The following is a 21,042-nucleotide window of genomic DNA, read 5'->3' as shown; positions in this document are numbered from 1 at the left end:
TTGGCATTTCTAATAGCAAAAATTACATATGAAAAAATATCATTCAATGTTTGAATTGCATACGTTGGATATGATGATGAAAAATATTTTTTTCCAGTTGAAGAATTTTTATAGTGAACATTCTGTAAATTAGCAACACCTGAACTTCATTTATTGTACATTGATAAATTATTTGATCTTATCAACCACAAGAATATGTCTTTAAATATAAAATTACAATGTATGGTGTGATAAGTTTTTAGCTGTCGACTGAAAATTAAAACAGAAAAAAATTTATGCAATATCATTCCTAAAGTCTCTGTATATATTTGGTACCATCTGTTCAATTGTATTCTAAATTGTAAATTGCATGACTTATGATTGTAAATTACAAGATCTTCATTTTATTTTAAATTTTATATTTTTAGTAGCCATGCAGTACATTGCCAAGAAGCCAAAAACTTTAGGTGCTCGACGTCGTAACATACAGACAGAAAAACCAAAGGTAGCAAAACAGGGACCAAAGATTTGCAAGATGAAAGCAAGAGGGATTAGTATGGAAATGCAACTAGAAAACAGAATTTATCGACTGGACAATGTAAACATGAAAGAAATTTCATCTATTCAAGAGGCAGATCCAAATAGGCTTAAAGAAGTTGAAATGAAAGAAGGGGTTCAACCTATGCAAGAGGCAACTCAGATTAACAATAAACAATTAGAAAATGAACATACTGAGAGAGTATTTACGGAAATGAAGAAATTTAAAACAGATGTGAAAACAGTTGATGCACTGACCATAAAAGATGCCTCTGATGAGGATCTATCACATCAGAAAATGCAGCTTAAAGATTCAGGGCTTGGAGAGGATTCTTGGTGTGTAAAGGATTCAGCAGTTGTGAGATGTAAAGAACAGTATAAGAATAATCCACAAGGATTACCAAAGAGTGATACTACCCTCCCAATAAACTGTGCCATTCCAGAAGTAGTTTATTCTAAAGATTCTACTGGAGGAGAAATTAAAGGTATATCTTGGGATAACACTATTTGTTATAGAATGGCACAAAAGAAATCTGAATCAAAAACTGATAAAATCTACACAACAATTGACACTCAGGTATTCAATAGTATGAAAGCACCCACTGTAATGAAGCAAGTATATAAAGATACCTCAGAAATGTCTCTTACTGCGACAATAAACAGTAAAGATAAACCCTGTCCTGAGACAAAGACATGTATGTATGCCAATGAAACTGTTAAAGATGTTGTTAATAACAAATGCTTTCCAGTTAAGCTTACAAAAATGGAAAATTTAGATTCTATGCATTATGTTAGTATAAGTGATGAGGATTTCCAGCAAGAGAGATGTGCCTTCAAGAGGAATAGAACAAATAAAACAAATCCAAATTGCAAAAGAAAAAGCAGAAATGTTAATAGAACTTGGAAAAGCCGAACACTTCCCTGTAAAGCCAATGGGAAATTCAGGGAATTGGTTGAAGACTTTATGGTGGGAAAATCTTTTGATGATGAAGATGATTTTAAAACTAAAGAGAAGAAGAAAACAAGTGTAGCTAGTAAATTATTACTGGATGACAACCCATTTAAAGGATGTCGAACACTTAAAGTATTAATCAACAAAGTTAGTGCAGATAAACAAACTATAATACTGACCAAGAAGTTTATGAAACAAGTGCAAAAGCAACTGAGTCAAATTAAGGCAATCCAGTTGGGTAGTCTGCAGAATGAAAACAAAAACTCTACCTCAGAATCCAATACAAACCATCCAAAGAAATCTAATAAAAAGCTTCTTGCATATAAGAAAAGTAGAGTGAAAGCATCCCTTGTATTTCTTGACAATGACCAGCCAGTTAAAGATGTCATCTCTTCCTTGAAAAATGAAACCAAGCATGGACTTGAAATTTTGCAGTGTGACTTGAATAACAGAAAAGATGCTAGTAATGATTCACAGCATAAGAATCATCTAAAGATTAGGAATGAGTCTGAAGATTCTGGATCTCGATTGACAAGTTTGAAAAGTTCAGATGTTAGTAATCATTCAAATCCAAGAGTAGGAATAAAATTAATGAAACGGGATGGAAACCTTATTGTTCAAGACATTAACTCTACATTTTCTGGAACAAATAATGACAAATCGCAATTTAAAAGCAGACAAAAGCCATCCAAACTTTCAAGACAATTTTCCACTGGTGAAATTAAGGTAAAGAAATTACCTGAACAAATGTTTGATACTGACAATACAGACTGCGATTCTCTGTATGAAGATGTTTTGAGGTCTCTTGCATATTATTCTCCAGTTCCTGAGTCTCGGTGCTCCAGTCCACCAAAATGCTGGTCGCCAACATTTAGCTTTGATGTCCCAGATGTGAATACAGTAATATTAAGTGAAGGTGTCAATACATCAAACAAGAATGATCTTAGCCAACAAATCAAGGAGGACAAAAACCTTTCCAGTAAAAATCAAGTGCTGTCCTCTTTGGGTGCCATTGTGGCTGATTCATTAGACAACACTCACCAGATAAATACACCATCAAATACTTCTTGTGATGTTAGTCATAGGAATCACTGTGCTCAGAATGCACAATGTGGAAACACTGTGGAACTGACATCTGGAAATAATGTTAATTTAGCAGCACAAGATAATGAACAATCCTTAGAAGACGTCATAACTGATACTACCCAGTCTGCTTTTAAACCTATGAATAAGGACAGGAAATCGATCAGCTCACCTAAAAAACAAAAGAACAAGGACAACCAACAAGTGTGCTCTGTGGGTACACCAAGTGATAACCAAAAATCCTACTCTGTGGGTACACTAAGGTGCAACCAACAGGTTTCTTCTGTTGGATCACCAAAAGACAAACAGCAAGTCTGCTCTGTTGGTACACCAGACGACAACCAACTAATCTGCTCTGTTGGTACACCAAAGGACAACCAACAGGTCTGCTCTATTGGTACGCCAAAGGACAACCAACAGGTCTGCTCTGTTGGTACACCAAAGGACAACCAACAGGTCTGGTCTGTTGGTACACCAAAGGACAACCAACAGGTCTGCTCTGTTGATACACCAAAGGACAATCAACAGGTCAGCTCTGTTGCTACACCAAAGAATAACCAACAAAGCTGTACTGTTGGTACGCTAAAGGACAATCAAGTAGTCTGCTCAGTTAGTACACAAAAGCACAAACAGCAAGTCTGTTCTATTGATAAACTAAAGGACAACCAACAAGTTGGTACTTCTGGTACACCGAGAGACAACCAAGTTCCTACTGTTGTCATACCAAAGGTCAATCAACAAGTCCATTTGACTGGTACACAAACAGAAAACCAGAAGGATGTTGCTATTGTTAGACCTCAAGGTAAACTCTTTGACAAACCTCAAGATAAATTTCATCAGAATTTGAGTGCAAAACCTCCATCTTCCAACTTACAACCACCTATATCTACAGTCATACCACCTAAACATCCTTGCCAGCCAAATCAACCATACTGTCAGCAAAAGCATTCATCCGTGAGAAGATATGGCTCCTCAAAAATCAGTAGTCCAATTGGTACTTCATTAATAAATCCAGATCCATCTAGCCCTCACGTTTACCATTCAAACTGTAGTCCAAGTAACCAGCAATGTATACATAGCACAAAGGAACCTGTGCATCATCAATTTACTAAACCATCAGCTAGATGCAATGTACCAATGATTAACTGGAGTCCAATTGAAAGCCAAAGTCATCAACATCACATTCAAAGGCCTTATAAAGGCAATGCAGCAGGGACGACTTTGGAAGCTTACAATTCACAATTTGGCAAAATCTGGACTCCAAGTAGGTCTTGGAATCCTAATCTTATTACAAATTTGAACATTGCAATTGGTGATTTTCAGACTTCATCAAATTCTAGTACAATTCAGAGTCCTCAATCTTGCAGTGTTAGTTGCAACCAAGTGTATAATCAGAGGATAATGGGGTTGCAGAACAACATGCCTGTTACTCCAGTTGATATATCAAAAAGCAACATGTTGACAGACATTTCTTGTAAACAGCCAGTTGATAAAAAACCCAAAAAAGCAAGAAGAGTAAGGAGAAAACGTTTGATACAAACATCAGAAGATAACTCACAAATGCCAGAGAAAAAGCGAAGGAAGACAGAGAAAAATCAAAGTCAGATTGATCAAGTTAATTCAACATTACTTCATGATTCAATGGAGACAATAGAAACCTTACCAAAGAACAATCTTATCAATGATTCTAAAATTAATACATTTCCGTGTGAAACATCACCCAGTTCATCTGAAATGTCTGGTATGCCCATTCTGAAAAATCTTCTGTGTAGTACCAACAACAATAAAGTGAATTCCAATGAAGAGGGAGAGTGTGAATCAACATCATTTTTGGACTTATTTCGAGAAGCTATTAGAGCACAGAATGAAGAAATAGAAATGGCATTATCGCAGGAAGTCACATATTCTGAAGAACCTGTCATGTTAACCTCAGAACTTGATATTAAAAAGGATACTGGAACAAGGTCATCTGAGCATACTAATGACAAAATTAGTAATGAAAATGTAATGGAGGCTCATTCATTTGATTCTCAAATGTCAATGTTGAGTCAAAGATCAACTACCAATGGACATACATCAGCTACTCAATGTAATACAGATATTGTCCAAATTAATAAGAATAACATTGGTACAAATACATCAGATTATAGTGAGCAATCTAAAAGTATGAAGTCTGGAAATGGTTTGGAAAATTCTGAATACTTGTCAGATTCATTGTATTCAACATGTAGTGGCAGTAATGATGAAACATCTCATTTACAGGATTCTCCAGGATTACTGATTGACAGTGCAAGTGTGAACACTGGCAAGAACAAACTTTCTATGACAGGTGGAAAGTCCCCAATTATTCCAATTCCATGCCAAGAAACAAAGCAAAACAAAACAGCTGTTATTTCTTTACCAAAAACTGAAGTTTTGGACTTTCTGGGTAAAGGGGGTATAGAGGTGCAACAATATTTACCTGAAATTACTCCCAAACTAACTTCTTCACCATGTTTGCCATCACATAAATCAACAGATACAATGAGTAATTCGAGTTTGATTCCAAGTGATGAAAACGTACAGAGTTCCTTACAACAAATTTCAAAAGCAAATTATAACATAGTAGGAGGGACTAGGAGTGAAGTTCAAGATCATTTGTCTAAGTCTTTTAATGCTCACATAAAGGAGCCTCTGTCAGTAAGTTGCAATACTAAAAAAGTTGAGAATATTGGCAGAAGTTCACCAGTGATTCCATGGCAAGGATCATTAGATATACCAAATACTGGAAGTCAGGATGTGGTTGATACTTTGAGAAATTCTGTTCAAGTTAAAAGTAATCCATCAGAAACAAATTCTAAATGTGTTAATGTGAGTACTGTAAGAGAAGAGCAAATGGAGCTTGATAAAACAAGTAAAGAATTAAAATTATCATCATCCTCCATCCATGGAGAGAGGAGATGTACAAATAAACAAAAGAGTGAAATGATAGATAAACAACATATTTTAATGTATAGGGAACCAGCTGATGATATTGATGATGAAAGTATTTCCACACCTAAAGCAACCCTGCCAAAGATCATGAAATCTACATCAGAAGGAAATGAAGAAGATGTGTATCACAATATGAAGTTTGAAACAAATGAGGATCAAGAAAGTCTAACAGATATCAATCATGATAATGATCTTGATTCTGAACAATCAAAATCCTCAAAGATAGAAGATGAGTCGATCCTGGATATGTCATTGTCTCCACCAATTCTAAAGACATCTGATAGAAATGACCAAAGTTTCCCCATTTACAGTGTCCCAAACACACCTGACTCCTCTGGATTTTCAAGTCAAAATTCATTTTCAGAGATAGCCATTCCGGACACACCAGATTCAAATCGGACATCAGTGTCAATCTCGGACACAGAACCTTTAAAATTAAGTCAACAACACTCCCATGAAGAAAGAGTGGATGTAGCTGACCAAAATATATCAAACCAAGATATAGTCGATGATAAAATTTTACCAGTATCACAGCCGAGGAAAAGACACTTTCAATGTACTGATGCATCATTAGAAGATATTTCTATGATGTCATTCTGTTCTCCACTAAAATCTTGCACAAAGATTGCTGGGACTAATGAAACTCGTTCTGATAAATCTGATCAAGGAACACCCAAGAAAGAAGAAAGAGCAGCATCTCAGAAAGAAGACCATGAACCCAAGCAATCCCCTCAGAGCCCAATTTCTCAGGATAAACCCTCAGACAGTCAACCTAATGATGGACAGCCTTTATCATCAGTAACTGAGAGATTGAAAGTTTGGCAGCCACAACAGACACCACCATCTAGGACAGCAGTTGTTGAATCGCTTGCCAAATATGGGCTGAAAGAATTTTACCATCAAGAAGCCTATTGTCGCAATCCAGCTGACCTGCCAGATAAATCAAGGTAATTTTCACATTATTTAAAGTGCCTGTACTGCTGTTTTTTTAAAGCACGAATTAAATTAAATTAGCTCTAAGGTGCTTCAAGCGAACACAAGAAATTCATTCATTCCTCATAAGCAGTATGAAAGTGACAGTTAAAAGAAAAGACACTTCATATCAAAGTGTAAAACATTAAGGAAAACACAACAAATAACTGAGTTTTTTCAAAAATTAAATGCATGAATACTGTAGAAGCAGTTGAACTCTAACTCTCTGTCATAAGATATAAAAAAAAACATTAAAAAAATCAATGAATAAAACATTTAATTCCAGTAACCACTTCGAAAGGGAGTGGTTACTGGAATTAAATGTTAAATACTTATTTATCCATGCAAAGAAAATATTTTGGGTTAAATACTTACTTATCCAGGCAAAGAAAATATTTTATTTTATTTAACTTGAAATTTAAAGCTTATAAAAATGTACTAAGTAAGCATCCCATGATAATAGTTTCGTCCAAAGCTTTTACGTTTACTTAGGGATACAGTGTATATATTAAATTACAAACGATTAAGCACTGATTAATGCAATTTGCTACAAATATTTTCTTTTTACAGTAATCAACCTTTAATGCAATTTGTTACAAATATTTCTTTTTACAGTAATCAACCTGTGCATCACAACAGAATTAAGTCTCTTATTCCATCAGAGTTTCCAAAATTTGACAGCATTTTATCAACAAATGGGATTCAGCATTGGAGAAGATTGCTAGCATTTTCAAACTTGCCCTCTGGAAGCCAGGATGTTAACAGTAGTTTCCAGTTGATCAACGAAATTGAGAATCGACCAGAATTGAGAGCTCTTACACTTGGCAACAAAGTTACAGCAATTACTCCTTGCAAAATGCCACCATCAAGGTCAGAGGTCATGAAATGGATGACGGGAAAAGAATTGTACAGGCAGAATAAACGAAGGAAATTAGATGAGACAGAAACAAATGAGGATTTTGATGAAACCATTAGTGTGGTAAAAAATGTAGACAAAGAAGATATGAAAGTGGTTGAAAAAGGAATTGATGAGACTCATGGATCTTTACCATTATCTAGTCAACCAGAATTTGGTCATTTTAATGATTCAAATGTTTGCACTCCAGTGTCAAAGAAGTCAAAGACAAGCTTTGCATTACTTCAGTCAAGTCAACCGCAACACAGCACACCACTAAGAGAGATCAGTACGCCACCACACATAACGCAACTTACACCTATCGCTGAGAGGACGGAAGCTTCAAAGAGACAAGACAAGACAGAGCAGCAAAAACCACAACTTAATAGACAAAATTTGGTATGTGTATATATTATACAAAGATCACATCCTGAAAATTTTGTAATTTTTTTTATTATAATTTATTTTGAATGCCAGCTGGTGACAATTTAGCTTGGAGTCAAGCAACTGTCAATCATTTTTTTTTTCAAAACTAAAGAATAACTCTACTCCCTAAACCTTGTAATGAGACTTAGTTTATAAAGCATTACATTATTCATTTCATTTATTTTAGACTAAGGGACCTAAATATCAGCTGATTTTCTAGAATAAGCAGGAAGAGTTGCCCCTCTATAAAAATGTCTATTACTTCTATCTTTTCATTTAATGTACTTATTTGTGTTTTCTATATGTAAATATAATGGTGATTTGCACTTTATATCTCTTCACTATAACCATTATTTCTGAATTATAGGAGACTTTTGCTACACCGGTTACTAGAAAAGCTTCAGATTTGTCGATAATTGAGGGACCTACGCCAAACAATACTTATGGATTTAAAATGAGCCAACATAACTTGCAAGATGCCAAGGCTGTTCATGAGGTATGTCCATTTCAAAATGAAATCAAAAAAAGAAATAAAAAGTTGATCTGCAAGTACCATAGTTTAATACAATTGGTTTTATCTTTCTTTTAGGTACAGCATATCACTGTTATGAGTTTGGAAATTCATTGTAGATGCCGTCTGAACTATCGTCCAGATCCAGAGGCTGATGCTATCTTTGCAATATTTTATTGCATTCAATCTGACAGTGACCCTTCAGAGAAATTGACAGGGGTTATAACCCTTGACCCAAACTCTGCAGCTGATGGTAGCATACAGAGTACTAGCCTTGGGAAGAGGTCATTCCTAGCAAGAGCTGGCATTGGAAAACTGGAGGAGAACGTTGTTGCTTCAGAACAAGCAATGTTTGAAGAACTTGTCAAAGTCGTAAATAGGTAAAGATGTACTAACAATACATAGCCCTTCTGTTCAACAAATGATGATAATAATAATAAATTGGTGTCTATATATTTTTGCTTGCACTCAGAAAACTTAACATGAAACCTGCCTGATAAAAAGGTGGGAACTTTAGTGGTTTTTAAGGAATCTTGACAGAGTTCTCTGCTGTGGCAGGTGGAAAGCAAATTTAACATAAGTTTTAGAAATTAATGATAGTAGTGAAGATAAGTGTTAAACCTCACTTAATAGTGGTAGTGGATATATGTTTTAATCATTACTGATGGCTGTGACTATAAGCATTAAACCATACTTATATTTTTTCAGATATGATCCTGACTTTTTTGTTGGATATGAGATCCAGATGTTGTCTTGGGGATATCTTCTTCAAAGAGCAGAATTTCTTGAAATTAATCTATATTCACAGTTGTCAAGGATACCAGGTATAGTATATAACCATGACTGTTTATGTTATAAAAATAAATAAATAAATAATTAAAATTAAGGTGGAAAACGGTGCCGCGAGCAGCTCTACCAAGAGATGGATACGTGCGCCTAATAAGATGACATTATTATTATTATAAATGGATAATCATCATCATATCAATGTCAATTTAATACAAATTTTAAATGTTAAAAATAGAATAGAAAATGAAAAGGACATTCATGAAACTCCAATGAGCTTGTAAAATGTCTCACATTTAACATTTTAATTTAATTAACATTAATTATATTATCACCTTATACAATAATTAGTTTATCTCAAGGTATTTTAATTTAAAAATATTCTGTCACCCATAAAATCTGAAATATATCATGTCAACAAGGGCTTAACCAGTGAGTTGTCCAGCCATCTTTTGGACGGCCAAGAATGATTTATGACGGCCGCTTTAGCAAGACATCTTGCATGTCCTTGGCCATGTCCTGTTAAAAATTTTGGATTATACATCAAAAAGTCCTAAGTTTTTGTATTTATATTTATTGGAGGAACTCCTGTCTACATCATATCATTTGACCACGCTGCTTGTACTTTCTGCCTTTACTGCACTAGCTGCTGTGGATAATTTCAAAAGAAATTTATCATTTTGTAAATCAAATGGGGATCTATAAAATAGATATAAGAATGACTGTTTTTTTTTTATATGTGGCATGGTATCCTTTTCTTTTTATCTTGGGGCCACACCCTTAAACTGCTGCTTAGCACCAAATATTTAGACTCCCTTTATTTTTTTTCCTGGCTAAACGCCTACATGTCAGTATTTCAAAGTGAAGACAAATAATGTTTATAATATTTTTATCTTTTTGATAGATGTTATTGCAAAACAAAGCAAATTCTCAGGACATAAGGATGAATGGCATTCATTTTATGTCTCCGATATCAACATTGTGGGAAGAGTAGTTCTCAACCTGTGGCGGCTTTTGCGACATGAGGTAAAGTATTAAAATCATCATTATGTTTTTGTCTTAAAGTTTGAAGTTTCTGTACATTTCTGCATTTGTTTTACTTGCATTGACACTTTTTTAATAACAATGTAAACTTATATAATTCCCCCTAAAAACTTCTTCGATTAATGGACAAACTTCAATACTGAAGGCTCGTGTCCATCTAACTGAAATCAATTTTACCACAAGTGCACACAAGTTTGGATGTGTGACTTTTCTTTTTAAATTTTATTTATTAATTTTATTTGTTAATTTTAATTTATTTATTTTTTAATTATTTATTTTAAACTTGCTGTGTTGCTAGCACGATTGACTGAGGTCTGATTCTAACGTTCAATCTATCATTTCATACATTTTGATTTTGATTCTGTTATCAATTTTACTAATTAAAACTTGAAATAACAATATATTATTACATTCATCCTAACAAGTGGGAACCTTTACTAAGATTAGCAGCATAACTGACTGGGTGCTTTGATTTTATTCTTGTTAAATTCTCTTATTATTTCTGTAATGTGTTTTAGCAAAAGCAACTAAAATATTATGAGAGAAAAAAAAGCTTGAAAATAAGCTTTTGGAACATTAAACATCAGTTCTCATGCTAATGAGGAAAACCCTATATTTTGTTTTACAATCAGACGTAATAAGTCCAGTTGTTGTTGTTATTATAATTTTAAATATTATTATATTGAATTTTTTACAGGTTGCATTGACAAACTATCGCTTTGAAAATGTTGCTTTTCATGTGCTCCACCAACGAATTCCAGAGTATTCATTCCGATGTTTATCTGATTGGTTTGATCATAAGACTGATCTATACAGGTACAAAATATTTGGTATAAATTTTCTTAACTTAGTATTTTGTTGTCTCTAAAATAAAATAATTTTGAATGAGTAAATCCAGCCAAACTGAACTTTTCATAATAATTTCACCTCCGTCCACAATGGGTTTTTTTTCTATACTGTTGACCCATTGTTGCACCACGTTTTGTAAACATGGAAAGCCAGAATTATAATCTCACAAGCCTACTGAATGTTTAATAAAAACTGTAGTATAAATAGTTATTTGAATCAAACAAAAAATGATCTAATAAAATTAACTGCAGGGTGAATATAAGCTGTGATGTACATTTGTGTTTGATGAACTCATTCGTGTTGGAGGGTGGGGGATCATTTTCTGTTGTGATTAAATCCTGTAAATAATATGAAATGTAGAGGCCTTAGCAGATATGTTATGCAAGGCTTGTAATACTTTAGTATTAAATGCATTAATCTTAATACAGATGGCGGACAATTGAGCATTATGTAACGCGAGTACTTGGCATTATGAAGCTGCTCAATCAATTAGATCTGATTGGTCGAACTAGTGAGTTGGCTCGTCTGTTTGGCATACAATTCTACTCCGTGTTATCAAGAGGTTCTCAGGTATAGTGTGTGTTCATTATTTAGTCTTTTGATTTTACTATTTTTAAAAAACGTTGCAATTCAAAAGTTATATAAATTAGCATTGCAGGCCGCTAATACAAGAATTTTTGAGTCTGCCAATCAGCGAGATCTGAATTGTTGTAGTCTGTCGTCATGGTAGAAACTTCCTCGTTGCGGCCCTCTACTACCACCACACACATGATTAAGTTAACATCTACTTGCATCACCATCATGCTGTCTGATGGACCAGGCAGAGTACAATGATTCTGCTAGAAAATGTGTTCCGCTCTGGCTGAAAACAAAGTATCTAGCAAATGGATGGACATAAGAAGAAGAATCTGTGTGAATTTGGATGTTGATAACTTATTTAATAATAATAATAATAAACACAATAAAGTTCCTAATGTGAAAAAACATTAAGTAATTAAATGTTAATGTAAGGTTGAGGGCGTTTCCCAAATTTTATCGCAAACTGTTTTCTGCATGCCTTGCTGTCATCATGTATCCTCACTAATAGAAGTGTTTGTTGTTTTTCTCTTGTAGTATCGTGTAGAATCTATGATGTTGCGTTTGGCAAAACCAATGAATTATATTGCTATCTCTCCAAGTGTTCAACAGAGAGCCAGGTAAAAGGTTGATCTAATCATTATAGTGTATTTTCAAATTTTATACGTACAGTAGTTTATGCTCATAAATGTAGCATATGTGACCGGCTCTGGCAAAACCAGCTGTTGCAGGAAAAATTCAAAATTGAGTTTTTGGCTGGTCACATATGTACAATAAACATGTAGAATGGCTTAGCTACACATAAAACCTTGCATTTCATTAAATACAAAATACACCAATTCTGGTGGACTGTACAAAATGAAGAAGAAATAGTCAACTTGTTTATAAAGTGCTATTTGTTTTATTATGTAACTTGTTTATACATCGTTTAGCGAAATTCATACTTAAAGGACTTCATAACAGGGCAGGGGAAAAAATATTTTCAGTCAACAGAATAGTTCTGTTGTAAAGCATCTAGGTGGAGGATAAAATAAAAATATACTTTATTAACTTGTAATTAAAACTTGTCACTAGTGTTTTAAGAACAGTTGCAGGGAAAGTAATTGAATCCACAAATAAGTAGAAAGGTCTTTTCACTTCCATTCAACATCAATTCTCTCTCTCTTCAGAATGAAAGCTCCCGAATGCATTCCATTGGTGATGGAACCAGAGTCACGTTTTTATGAAGATCCAGTCATTGTCTTGGATTTCCAGTCGCTGTACCCATCCATGATGATGGCCTATAACTATTGTTATTCAACATGTTTAGGAAGGATAGAAGGATTATCAGAGTAAGACACAATTTATTTCTTTTTCTTATTCAGATATATAACTCATATCCATGCGGTTGTTTCATTGCTGAAGAGTAAACAAAAAAGAAATTTATCATTTTCTAACATTTTCATATACAGTACTGTACATACATACTAATATATAGATAATATAAATTCTTTGTGTATAATTGCACTATTAGTTTGGTTTATTGGATTTTGACATAAAAATACAATACATTTAAAAACACAAAATAAATATATTATAATTTTATTTTTGAGAATACAGTAATAGCTGACTAATTTCAAATCTTTTAATCTGCTATTATTTTTTTTAAATATAGACAATCTGAATAACTTTTAATTGTTTTTTATGCAGAGATGGCGAATTTAAGTTTGGTTGTACAACTTATAGTATTGCACATAAGAACCTGAGGAAGTTGTTTAATAAGAATGACATCCATGTTTCACCCAATGGGATAGCTTTCGTCAAGTCGCATGTCAGAAGGGGTGTATTGCCAAGGTCTTCCATTTTTCTTGTTTAATATTACATGATATTCATTAAAAAATTTAAATTGAAATGAACTGTATCCATATACCTTATTACCAGTATAAATGTATAATTAGTGTTTCTAATCTTTGCTGCATAATTTGTTTTTATATTTTTTTAAAATTAGAAATGAATATGTATCAGGTATAAAAGTAAATTCTAAAAGTTATTCTCATTTATATATTATACCTTTACAGAATGGTTGAAGAAATCCTAGGAGCAAGAGTGATGGTCAAAAAAGCAATGAAAGATCACAAACAGAATAAGGTAAAGTTACTGTGTTGATGTTTTGTGTTCCATATTAACAGGCCAGTGAGCGAAAGTGTTTAGAAACTCTATTAATTGTTAATCCCAGCCAACTAATGTTTGTTATTATGTTCTCTATTTGCCTTGTGTATTTTTTTCCTTTGTGTTGTATTCTCTTTGGTCGAATAATGAATGAATTAACATCTAGTCTAATTTTCTTCTTCCGTTATCAACCCTGGCATTATTTGTACCACAATGTTTATAATTTGTTCCGTTATCAACCCTGGCATTATTTGTACCACAATGTTTAGTTTTACCATTCGCTGTTGATATTTGTGTCTCGGGTTTTGTCTCAGATATACCAATCTGCCATTCTACTTTCCATTGAAATTCCACATATGATTCCACTATTTTTACAGGTGCTTCTTCGTATGTTGGATAGCCGTCAACTTGGTTTGAAGCTTATCGCCAATGTCACTTATGGTTATACTGCTGCTAGCTTCTCGGGTAGAATGCCTTGTGTGGAGGTAAGTAATCTTTCTTAATTAATTTGATAAACCAATAATATTAATTCCTGTTTATTGACATGTTATAAAGAAGTATGAAAATTTACATTTTCTTTTAATTTTGGATGCTTATTCAAATCGCTTCCTTTTGACATGACTCTCTTTACACAATAATATTATTATTTAATTATTATTTATTTATTTATTTAAAACCATACCATGCAAAGCTGAACATTTAACAACATAGATACTCTTCCACCATTGCATTACTTTATCCAAAACTTTGTTATTTTAATTTTACATTGTCAGATTGCAGACAGCATTGTACGCAAAGCAAGAGAAACATTGGAGCGAGCAATTCACCTGGTGGAGAGCTCAGATAGGTGGGATGCTCAGGTTGTCTATGGTGACACAGACAGGTATGTCAACACTTTATTTAGTCTAAGATGTAAAATCAAGGAAGTCAAATTGAAAAAACCCACATGTATCACTTAACAGAGGCAGTAAGAATACAGAACATGAAAATAAACAAAGTATACCCTATAAAAAAAATGCTGAGTATTAATTCTACAGGGTTACCTAAGGAATCATTTTATAAAAACCTGTTTGTTTGAGACAGATTGACACAAACAACAACCATGTACAGTATCACAAAGCAAATCTATGTAAAAACCAAACTGTTTTTTTCTTATGCTGCAGCTTATTCATCTTAGTTAAGGGTGTCAGCAAAGAGCAAGCATTTAAGATAGGGAAAGAAATGGTAGATGCTGTAACAGCAGACAATCCTAAGCCAGTCAAACTCAAATTTGAAAAAGTAAGTAAACATCATCTAAAGCTCTGTACAGACTATCAAAGTTTCTTTAACAAAGAACCGTTGTATGCCCATATATAGTCATGATGTGCCTATATATGGTCATGATGTGATGTCATCATGACCATATTTTTAGGCATGTCGGGACAAGGCTTAAGGAGTGGCTTTGCCATATTAAGTACTATTTTTCAGTGGCAATGCAGTAAACGTTTATAATCAAACATATGAATTAAAAAGTTAGTAATAACTATTATTAACAGTTAAATAAAATAGGTTTAATTTTTCTTAGTAGCTGCACCATTTCATTAGATGTGTAAATAATTTGTTACATGCATTTTTATTTGTTAGGTGTACCATCCATGTGTTTTACAATCTAAGAAACGTTACGTAGGCTATAGCTACGAGACTCTTGACCAGAAAGAACCAATTTTTGATGCCAAGGGCATTGAAACCGTTCGAAGAGACAATTGCCCCGCAGTTGGCAAGGTAAGCCATTAACAATCTATATTTCTTTCATTAATTTCTCCATTTAATCCTGCACATTTCTTTTTCTTTCTTTCACTTTCTGTTCATTTTATTTCTCTCTTTTTCTGCAGATCCTTGAACGTTCTATAAAGCTTTTGTTTAACACCCATGACATCTCCGAGGTCAAGAGTTACGTGAAGCGACAATGTAACAAAGTTCTTGAGGGACGCATCAGCTTACAAGATTTTATTTTTGCCAAAGAGTATCGAGGGAAGAGCTCCTATCGTCCTGGGGCCTGTGTTCCAGCTCTAGAACTAGCTAAGTATGTTCCAATTACTACAATACTGCATCTTTTTATTTATTTTAACCCAAACCAACAACGAAATATTGTTCCTTGCAATTATATCATTAAATACTGTAAAATATAAATCCAGCACTATAAAGTAGCTTATCATGGAGGAAACAGGCCTATACATTATATATTTTATAGTGGCAGAATTCTGTAAACTGATTTTTTAAATTGTCTAGTGCATTCTGTTATATTTTTGCATAAACACATTGTTATATTTACATATTTTTATTATTGTTAGTTTGCTAATTTTGTTCCTGCCTTCTTTGCAGACGCATGTTGTCAAATGATCATCGTTCTGAACCAAGAACTGGCGAGAGAGTTCCTTATGTGATCGTTTATGGTAGTCCAGGCTTACCTCTCATCCAACTTGTACGTTCACCAATAGACGTAATCCAAAATCCCAGTCAACGGCTGAATGCAATCTACTATGTTACTAAGCAGATTCTTCCTCCATTGGACAGGATAATGTCCTTATTTGGCGTTGATGTGCACCAATGGTATAATGAACTGCCTAAAGTAGTAAAGCTTGCTCCACCAATAGCACTCGGAACTGAATCCAAACAAGTAAGGTTCAAACAGTCTTCAAATAATATTATTATAAATAAATAATAGTAATATTTTTATTTATTTATTTTTACATTATTTCTTTCATCAGCAGTACAAACATGAAAGGGGTGAGTTGTGGAGAGACAAAAACAGTTTAAAGATACTGGCTGTTCTCACACAGCAGCTAACGGTTAGCAGGATCCGGATCCTGCTAACCGTTAGCTGCCGTGCGTCCATGCGAGAAAATCCCGATCCAGATAACAACAATATGATGATCGAATCACTGGCCAATAAGAAACTGGAAATTGTAAACACGTATGTGTGATTGGTTGATGATAGAAACGCCCTCAACTTGCTAACCTAAACCGCTTGCTAACCGTTAGCGTGTGTCCGGATACCGCTAACGGTTAGCACTAACCGATCGGGCGTTCTCATGCAGGTGCTAACGGTTAGTGCTAACGGTTAGCTCCCGATCCGGATACTAAGGCTCCCGTGAGAACCAGGCTACTGTGGCCAAAGGGCATGCCTAACCAACTCTTACTTCCAAACACAAACACTGAAGAAGTGCACTGTGTGCACGAAAGCTAGTGTACTGTCAAAATAATTCACTGAAGAAGTGCACTGTGTGCACGAAAGCTAGTGTACTCTCAAATAAACTAGTCTTTAAAGTACTATTAAATGTTTTTTGAGTTTTATTTTCTGTTAAAAATTATGTTACACTATTTATTGCTATAATTTTTATCCCTCAACAAAATATCAGAATATAATTAAAAAATCATGATACTTCTTTGCAACACATTATTTTTTGTAATGTGAATGACCCAATTCAATCATGGGTTCATTAGCCTGAAGAAAGTGATCAGTGCAGTTGCTGAAACCATTGCTAAGGTAAGCAACTAATTGGTTCAACAAAACAGATATTTTTCAGACTTGGCATTTAATTTTTGTTACAGGGCACAATATCTCAATATTTCAACACTATGAATTGTGAGATGTGTGAACAACTGACCAAGACTGGGATTTGCTCAAACTGTAGAAAGAACCCTCAAAATGTCGCAACGACATTATGTTATCGTATGCATGATGTTGAGAAAACTTACTCAGCACTAAAAACAGTAAGTATAAATTTAGTATTAATATTTTTTAAGATTTAATAAATACATATGATACTTTTACCTTTCTTGTTTTATATTAATTTATTATAACTGAAATATAATGAGGCACTAGTTGGTTAATTCATCCAGGTAAGTATCTTACCCACAGACATGAACATCATGGTGGGAGAAGGTGGGGGTGCACACCCCCCCCCCCCCCCACGGCAGCCAATTAGTTCCACTATGTTGTTTAAAATACTAAAAATAACCCTTAAGTTTTCATTGGAATACCTGTCTCTTATACACATCTAGATGTGTATAAGAGACAGGTAACAAAGTTCTTGAGGGACGCATCAGCTTACAAGATTTTATTTTTGCCAAAGAGTATCGAGGGAAGAGCTCAGTAATGTTTTGAGAGCTCTATTGGGATTTGAACCAAAAATATTCTAATCATTTAGGTGCTCTACCAACTGAGCTATGATGTATATGCTATTGAATTTTCCAATTTAATATAGAACATGATTTACGTAAGGTACATATTGAATGTGTATTGTGTTATTGTGAGAATAATTGTCATAATAGGAAGTCAAAAGATGGAAGTATAATAATATAATTATTATACCTCATAATAGTCCAAGTGTGAGTGCAGTACAGTATACTAGCTTGTCTTCACATTTGGTAGGTAGTCAGAAGATTTTTGGTTCGAATCCTGATAGAAGAAATATATTCTATTCGGAAAATGCATTTTTTTCCAAAAAAAAGGCTATTAATGAATATAGATGGGTATTTCTTTATTAGAGACAAGTTTTAAACAGTAAGTACAGTATTGGGATGTTTCATCTGGGACAGACATATCAACCATCGGACGAAATAAATGTTTTTTTAACGGATGTTGTGGCAATACATTTTTAGACAGACATTAAATAGTCGGGTGTCACCTTAGTAAACTTCAGGTGTCAATAAACATTCAAAAATTTGCATTAAGAATACATTTCATTAATCTTGTAAAATATTTCATGAATTTAGCATTTTAAAGGTTTTTCATAACTGTAATGGGTGGATCCAATCATGACTTTTTGTATGGGTGGTGGTGTTTTTTTTTTTTCTATTTTTGATTAAAAGAATTATCAGGTAAAGTATAATGGAAGTCTGAAAATATTTGTCTTTGTCTACAAAGCTTGATTTTGCTCCTTTTGTTCCATTAAAAAAGTAATGTGTTAAAATCTGGGAAACGTTCAATGAATATTTCTAATGATGTTTGCATTACGAGCAAACACAATAGAAATTATGTTGTTTTCCCGAACTAATTCCTGAAAGAATAAGTAAGAAATAAACCTGACCAAGGTTTTTGACATCTTCGATCGGGTTATCTTGGGTTATGGACAATGATAACTACGATAACAATGATGGTGACAATGATGGTGACAACGATGATGAAGATGATGACGATGACGACGGGGATGTAAATGACAATAACGGTGGTGATAAAGAATGATGGTAATGATGATGATATTATAGACTCTAAAAATTTTAATTCTTACTCTCCATCCTCTTTTAAAAAAATAAACATTCTCCTTAGGAAAAAGATGCTCAATTTTACATTAAGGCTTCATAATGGACCATTTTCTCTAGCCCTGCCCCTCGGATATTGCTGCTATGGTCCCTCAAGACGACAGCATTAAAACCATTTAACAAATTTTAATTCTTATTATGCCTCTATGATAAAGGTATAATAAGAATTAAAATTTGTTTAATAATGGTTAAAACATACAGGGACATTGTGGGACAGCGTGTGTGCTTGTTGGACACGCACATATTCCGGCGCTGTTCTGATTGGTCATTTAAGTTTGATTGGACACTCCGGAAAGGTTAATTATGCACGCATTGTTTCGTGTCCTGTCATCCTCTTTTATGTTTTTCAGTCTGAGCCAGCACAAGATTGTTTCATTATCGTGTTTTTCTTGCATTCACTGATAATTAATTTTCCTCATTTTCTGGGGTTTCTTTTGTAAGTAAATATGTATGCCTAAATATTATTTGACCTTTCTTTTATATGAAATTATTTCCTATGTCTCAATGATTAAAAAATATTTCATTAGGCGGATTTAGAGATGTCTGAAAGGGTTGGATGTGTGGGGCAATCTAGCAACAACACTACCCTAGGGGAATTTGTGTTTTCTACTCCTGGAAATAACCTCGCATCAATTTCTTTTTCTTTCTTTTTCTTTTTTACATTCCCATAGGGGGAGGGGGGGCGGCCCGCCCTACCTCCTAAATCTGCCCTGAGGCCAATGCCTTTGCTTCATGATAGACGACCATGATGACCACCAACAAGTAGAAAAGATTAGCCTAATGATCACAAAAAGAAAATAGGCCAACATATAAGTGTACAGTGGTTAAACATAAACTATTATCATTTTTATGAGTCATTTTAAAGAACCAGGGAAAGATCCTGAGAAAATGTGGGTAGGGGAATGTGGGGGAGGGGTTTTGTTCGAGATTTTTGTTTAAAAATGCTTAACCATAGGGATTTAAATCGAAAATTGGCTTGTTTTCCCGTGTTTCCCACTTTTTTCTGTTTTTTTTTTTTTTTTTTTTTTTCTCCTCTTTCTCAGTTTTTCGGGGGAGGGGCCCTAGCCTCCGGGACCTCCTGGATCCTCCCCTGGTAACTCAACATAAATGAAATAAATATGAAATATATACATTATATACTAAATATTGTTATATATAAAACAACAACAGATCATAACCATCATAAAGAATAAACATTTTAAAATATAAAACACGATGTAGGCTGCAAAATTCATAGCTAGGCCTACTCTAATTCAAATAAAACAAAATACTGTATTATAAATTGATTTTGTCATTAAAAAATAATCTTTAAAACAGTTTTAAACTTGATAAAGGATAGATATAAATAATATAAAACATACCAAATTCCTTTATGCGAGCAGTAAAATTTAGTACGGATGGGGTTCGAACCCATGCGGACATACGTCCATTGGAACTTAAGTCCAACGCCTTAACCACTCGGCCACCGTACTGACGATGACGTTGTCTCTTCTATATAAATTGATAAGCAAATGAATAAAATTTGTTGATTATTTTCATTATTTTACATATTTTTTAAACTAGTGGTAAAAGATTAAATGCCAAAAGTGTTAATGGTTCAGTATTAAGTTCAGGATTTGTTTTTAAAATGTTAAAATACTGAAACATTCAACGTTATCAGGTGACCAAAAACGCCAACAACGGCTGGTTGGCTAGGCCCTCCTCCTCCTAGCCTAGCTAGGCCTAGGCTGTCTAGCGGTGTAATCCATACCAAGTAAACTGCCTAAAAAGTACCTAATTGTTACAATATTTTAAACTTTCAGTCTACCAATTTGTATTGAAAGTGCTACTACACTGATTATATTCCACTGCTAGTTCATTATATATATTATTTTGTATTTAATAACCAAATAAAACAACTAATTTTTGAAAAAACTCATCGCGGTTTGTGATATCGCTTCATTTCGTCATCGATTAATCGCGCCACCACGGCCGGCTCGGCGCTTCCTCCTGTGCCTTTTTTGTGAA

The 21,042-nt window shown here is 33.9% G+C and overlaps 1 protein-coding gene and 1 non-coding gene across 4 annotated transcripts in view; one reads left to right on the top strand and one right to left on the bottom strand.

Annotated features, from left to right (window-relative positions):
• The window catches only part of LOC117118365 (DNA polymerase zeta catalytic subunit-like), a 38,858-nt gene extending 21,320 nt beyond the window's left edge, over positions 1-17,538 (top strand). For 2 of the 3 annotated variants that reach the window (XM_033262941.1, XM_033262939.1), the window contains exons 15-33: positions 408-6,471; positions 7,112-7,790; positions 8,185-8,313; positions 8,407-8,708; positions 9,037-9,152; positions 10,019-10,140; positions 10,856-10,974; positions 11,436-11,577; positions 12,121-12,203; positions 12,753-12,914; positions 13,273-13,416; positions 13,641-13,710; positions 14,109-14,216; positions 14,505-14,614; positions 14,895-15,009; positions 15,355-15,492; positions 15,603-15,793; positions 16,093-16,387; positions 17,323-17,538. In XM_033262941.1, coding sequence (XP_033118832.1) covers positions 408-6,471; positions 7,112-7,790; positions 8,185-8,313; positions 8,407-8,708; positions 9,037-9,152; positions 10,019-10,140; positions 10,856-10,974; positions 11,436-11,577; positions 12,121-12,203; positions 12,753-12,914; positions 13,273-13,416; positions 13,641-13,710; positions 14,109-14,216; positions 14,505-14,614; positions 14,895-15,009; positions 15,355-15,492; positions 15,603-15,793; positions 16,093-16,387; positions 17,323-17,523 — 9,290 coding nt within the window. In that variant the 3' untranslated portion in view covers positions 17,524-17,538. The remainder of the gene's footprint in view (positions 1-407; positions 6,472-7,111; positions 7,791-8,184; positions 8,314-8,406; positions 8,709-9,036; positions 9,153-10,018; positions 10,141-10,855; positions 10,975-11,435; positions 11,578-12,120; positions 12,204-12,752; positions 12,915-13,272; positions 13,417-13,640; positions 13,711-14,108; positions 14,217-14,504; positions 14,615-14,894; positions 15,010-15,354; positions 15,493-15,602; positions 15,794-16,092; positions 16,388-17,322) is intronic. The other variant, XM_033262940.1, reaches the window with a different exon arrangement.
• Positions 17,539-20,424: 2,886 nt separating this feature from the next.
• Trnal-uaa lies at positions 20,425-20,507 on the bottom strand. The gene has a single exon. It is a non-coding gene; the product is annotated as a tRNA-Leu (tRNA).
• Positions 20,508-21,042: the final 535 nt, after the last annotated feature.

The sequence above is a fragment of the Anneissia japonica genome, unplaced genomic scaffold (assembly GCF_011630105.1).
Source record: "Anneissia japonica isolate Jap-2015-1 unplaced genomic scaffold, ASM1163010v1 scaffold695_len1296351_cov181, whole genome shotgun sequence".
NCBI lineage: Eukaryota > Metazoa > Echinodermata > Crinoidea > Comatulida > Comatulidae > Anneissia > Anneissia japonica.
Note: the sequence above shows the minus strand (reverse complement) of the source record. Positions and strands in the feature narration are given on the sequence as shown.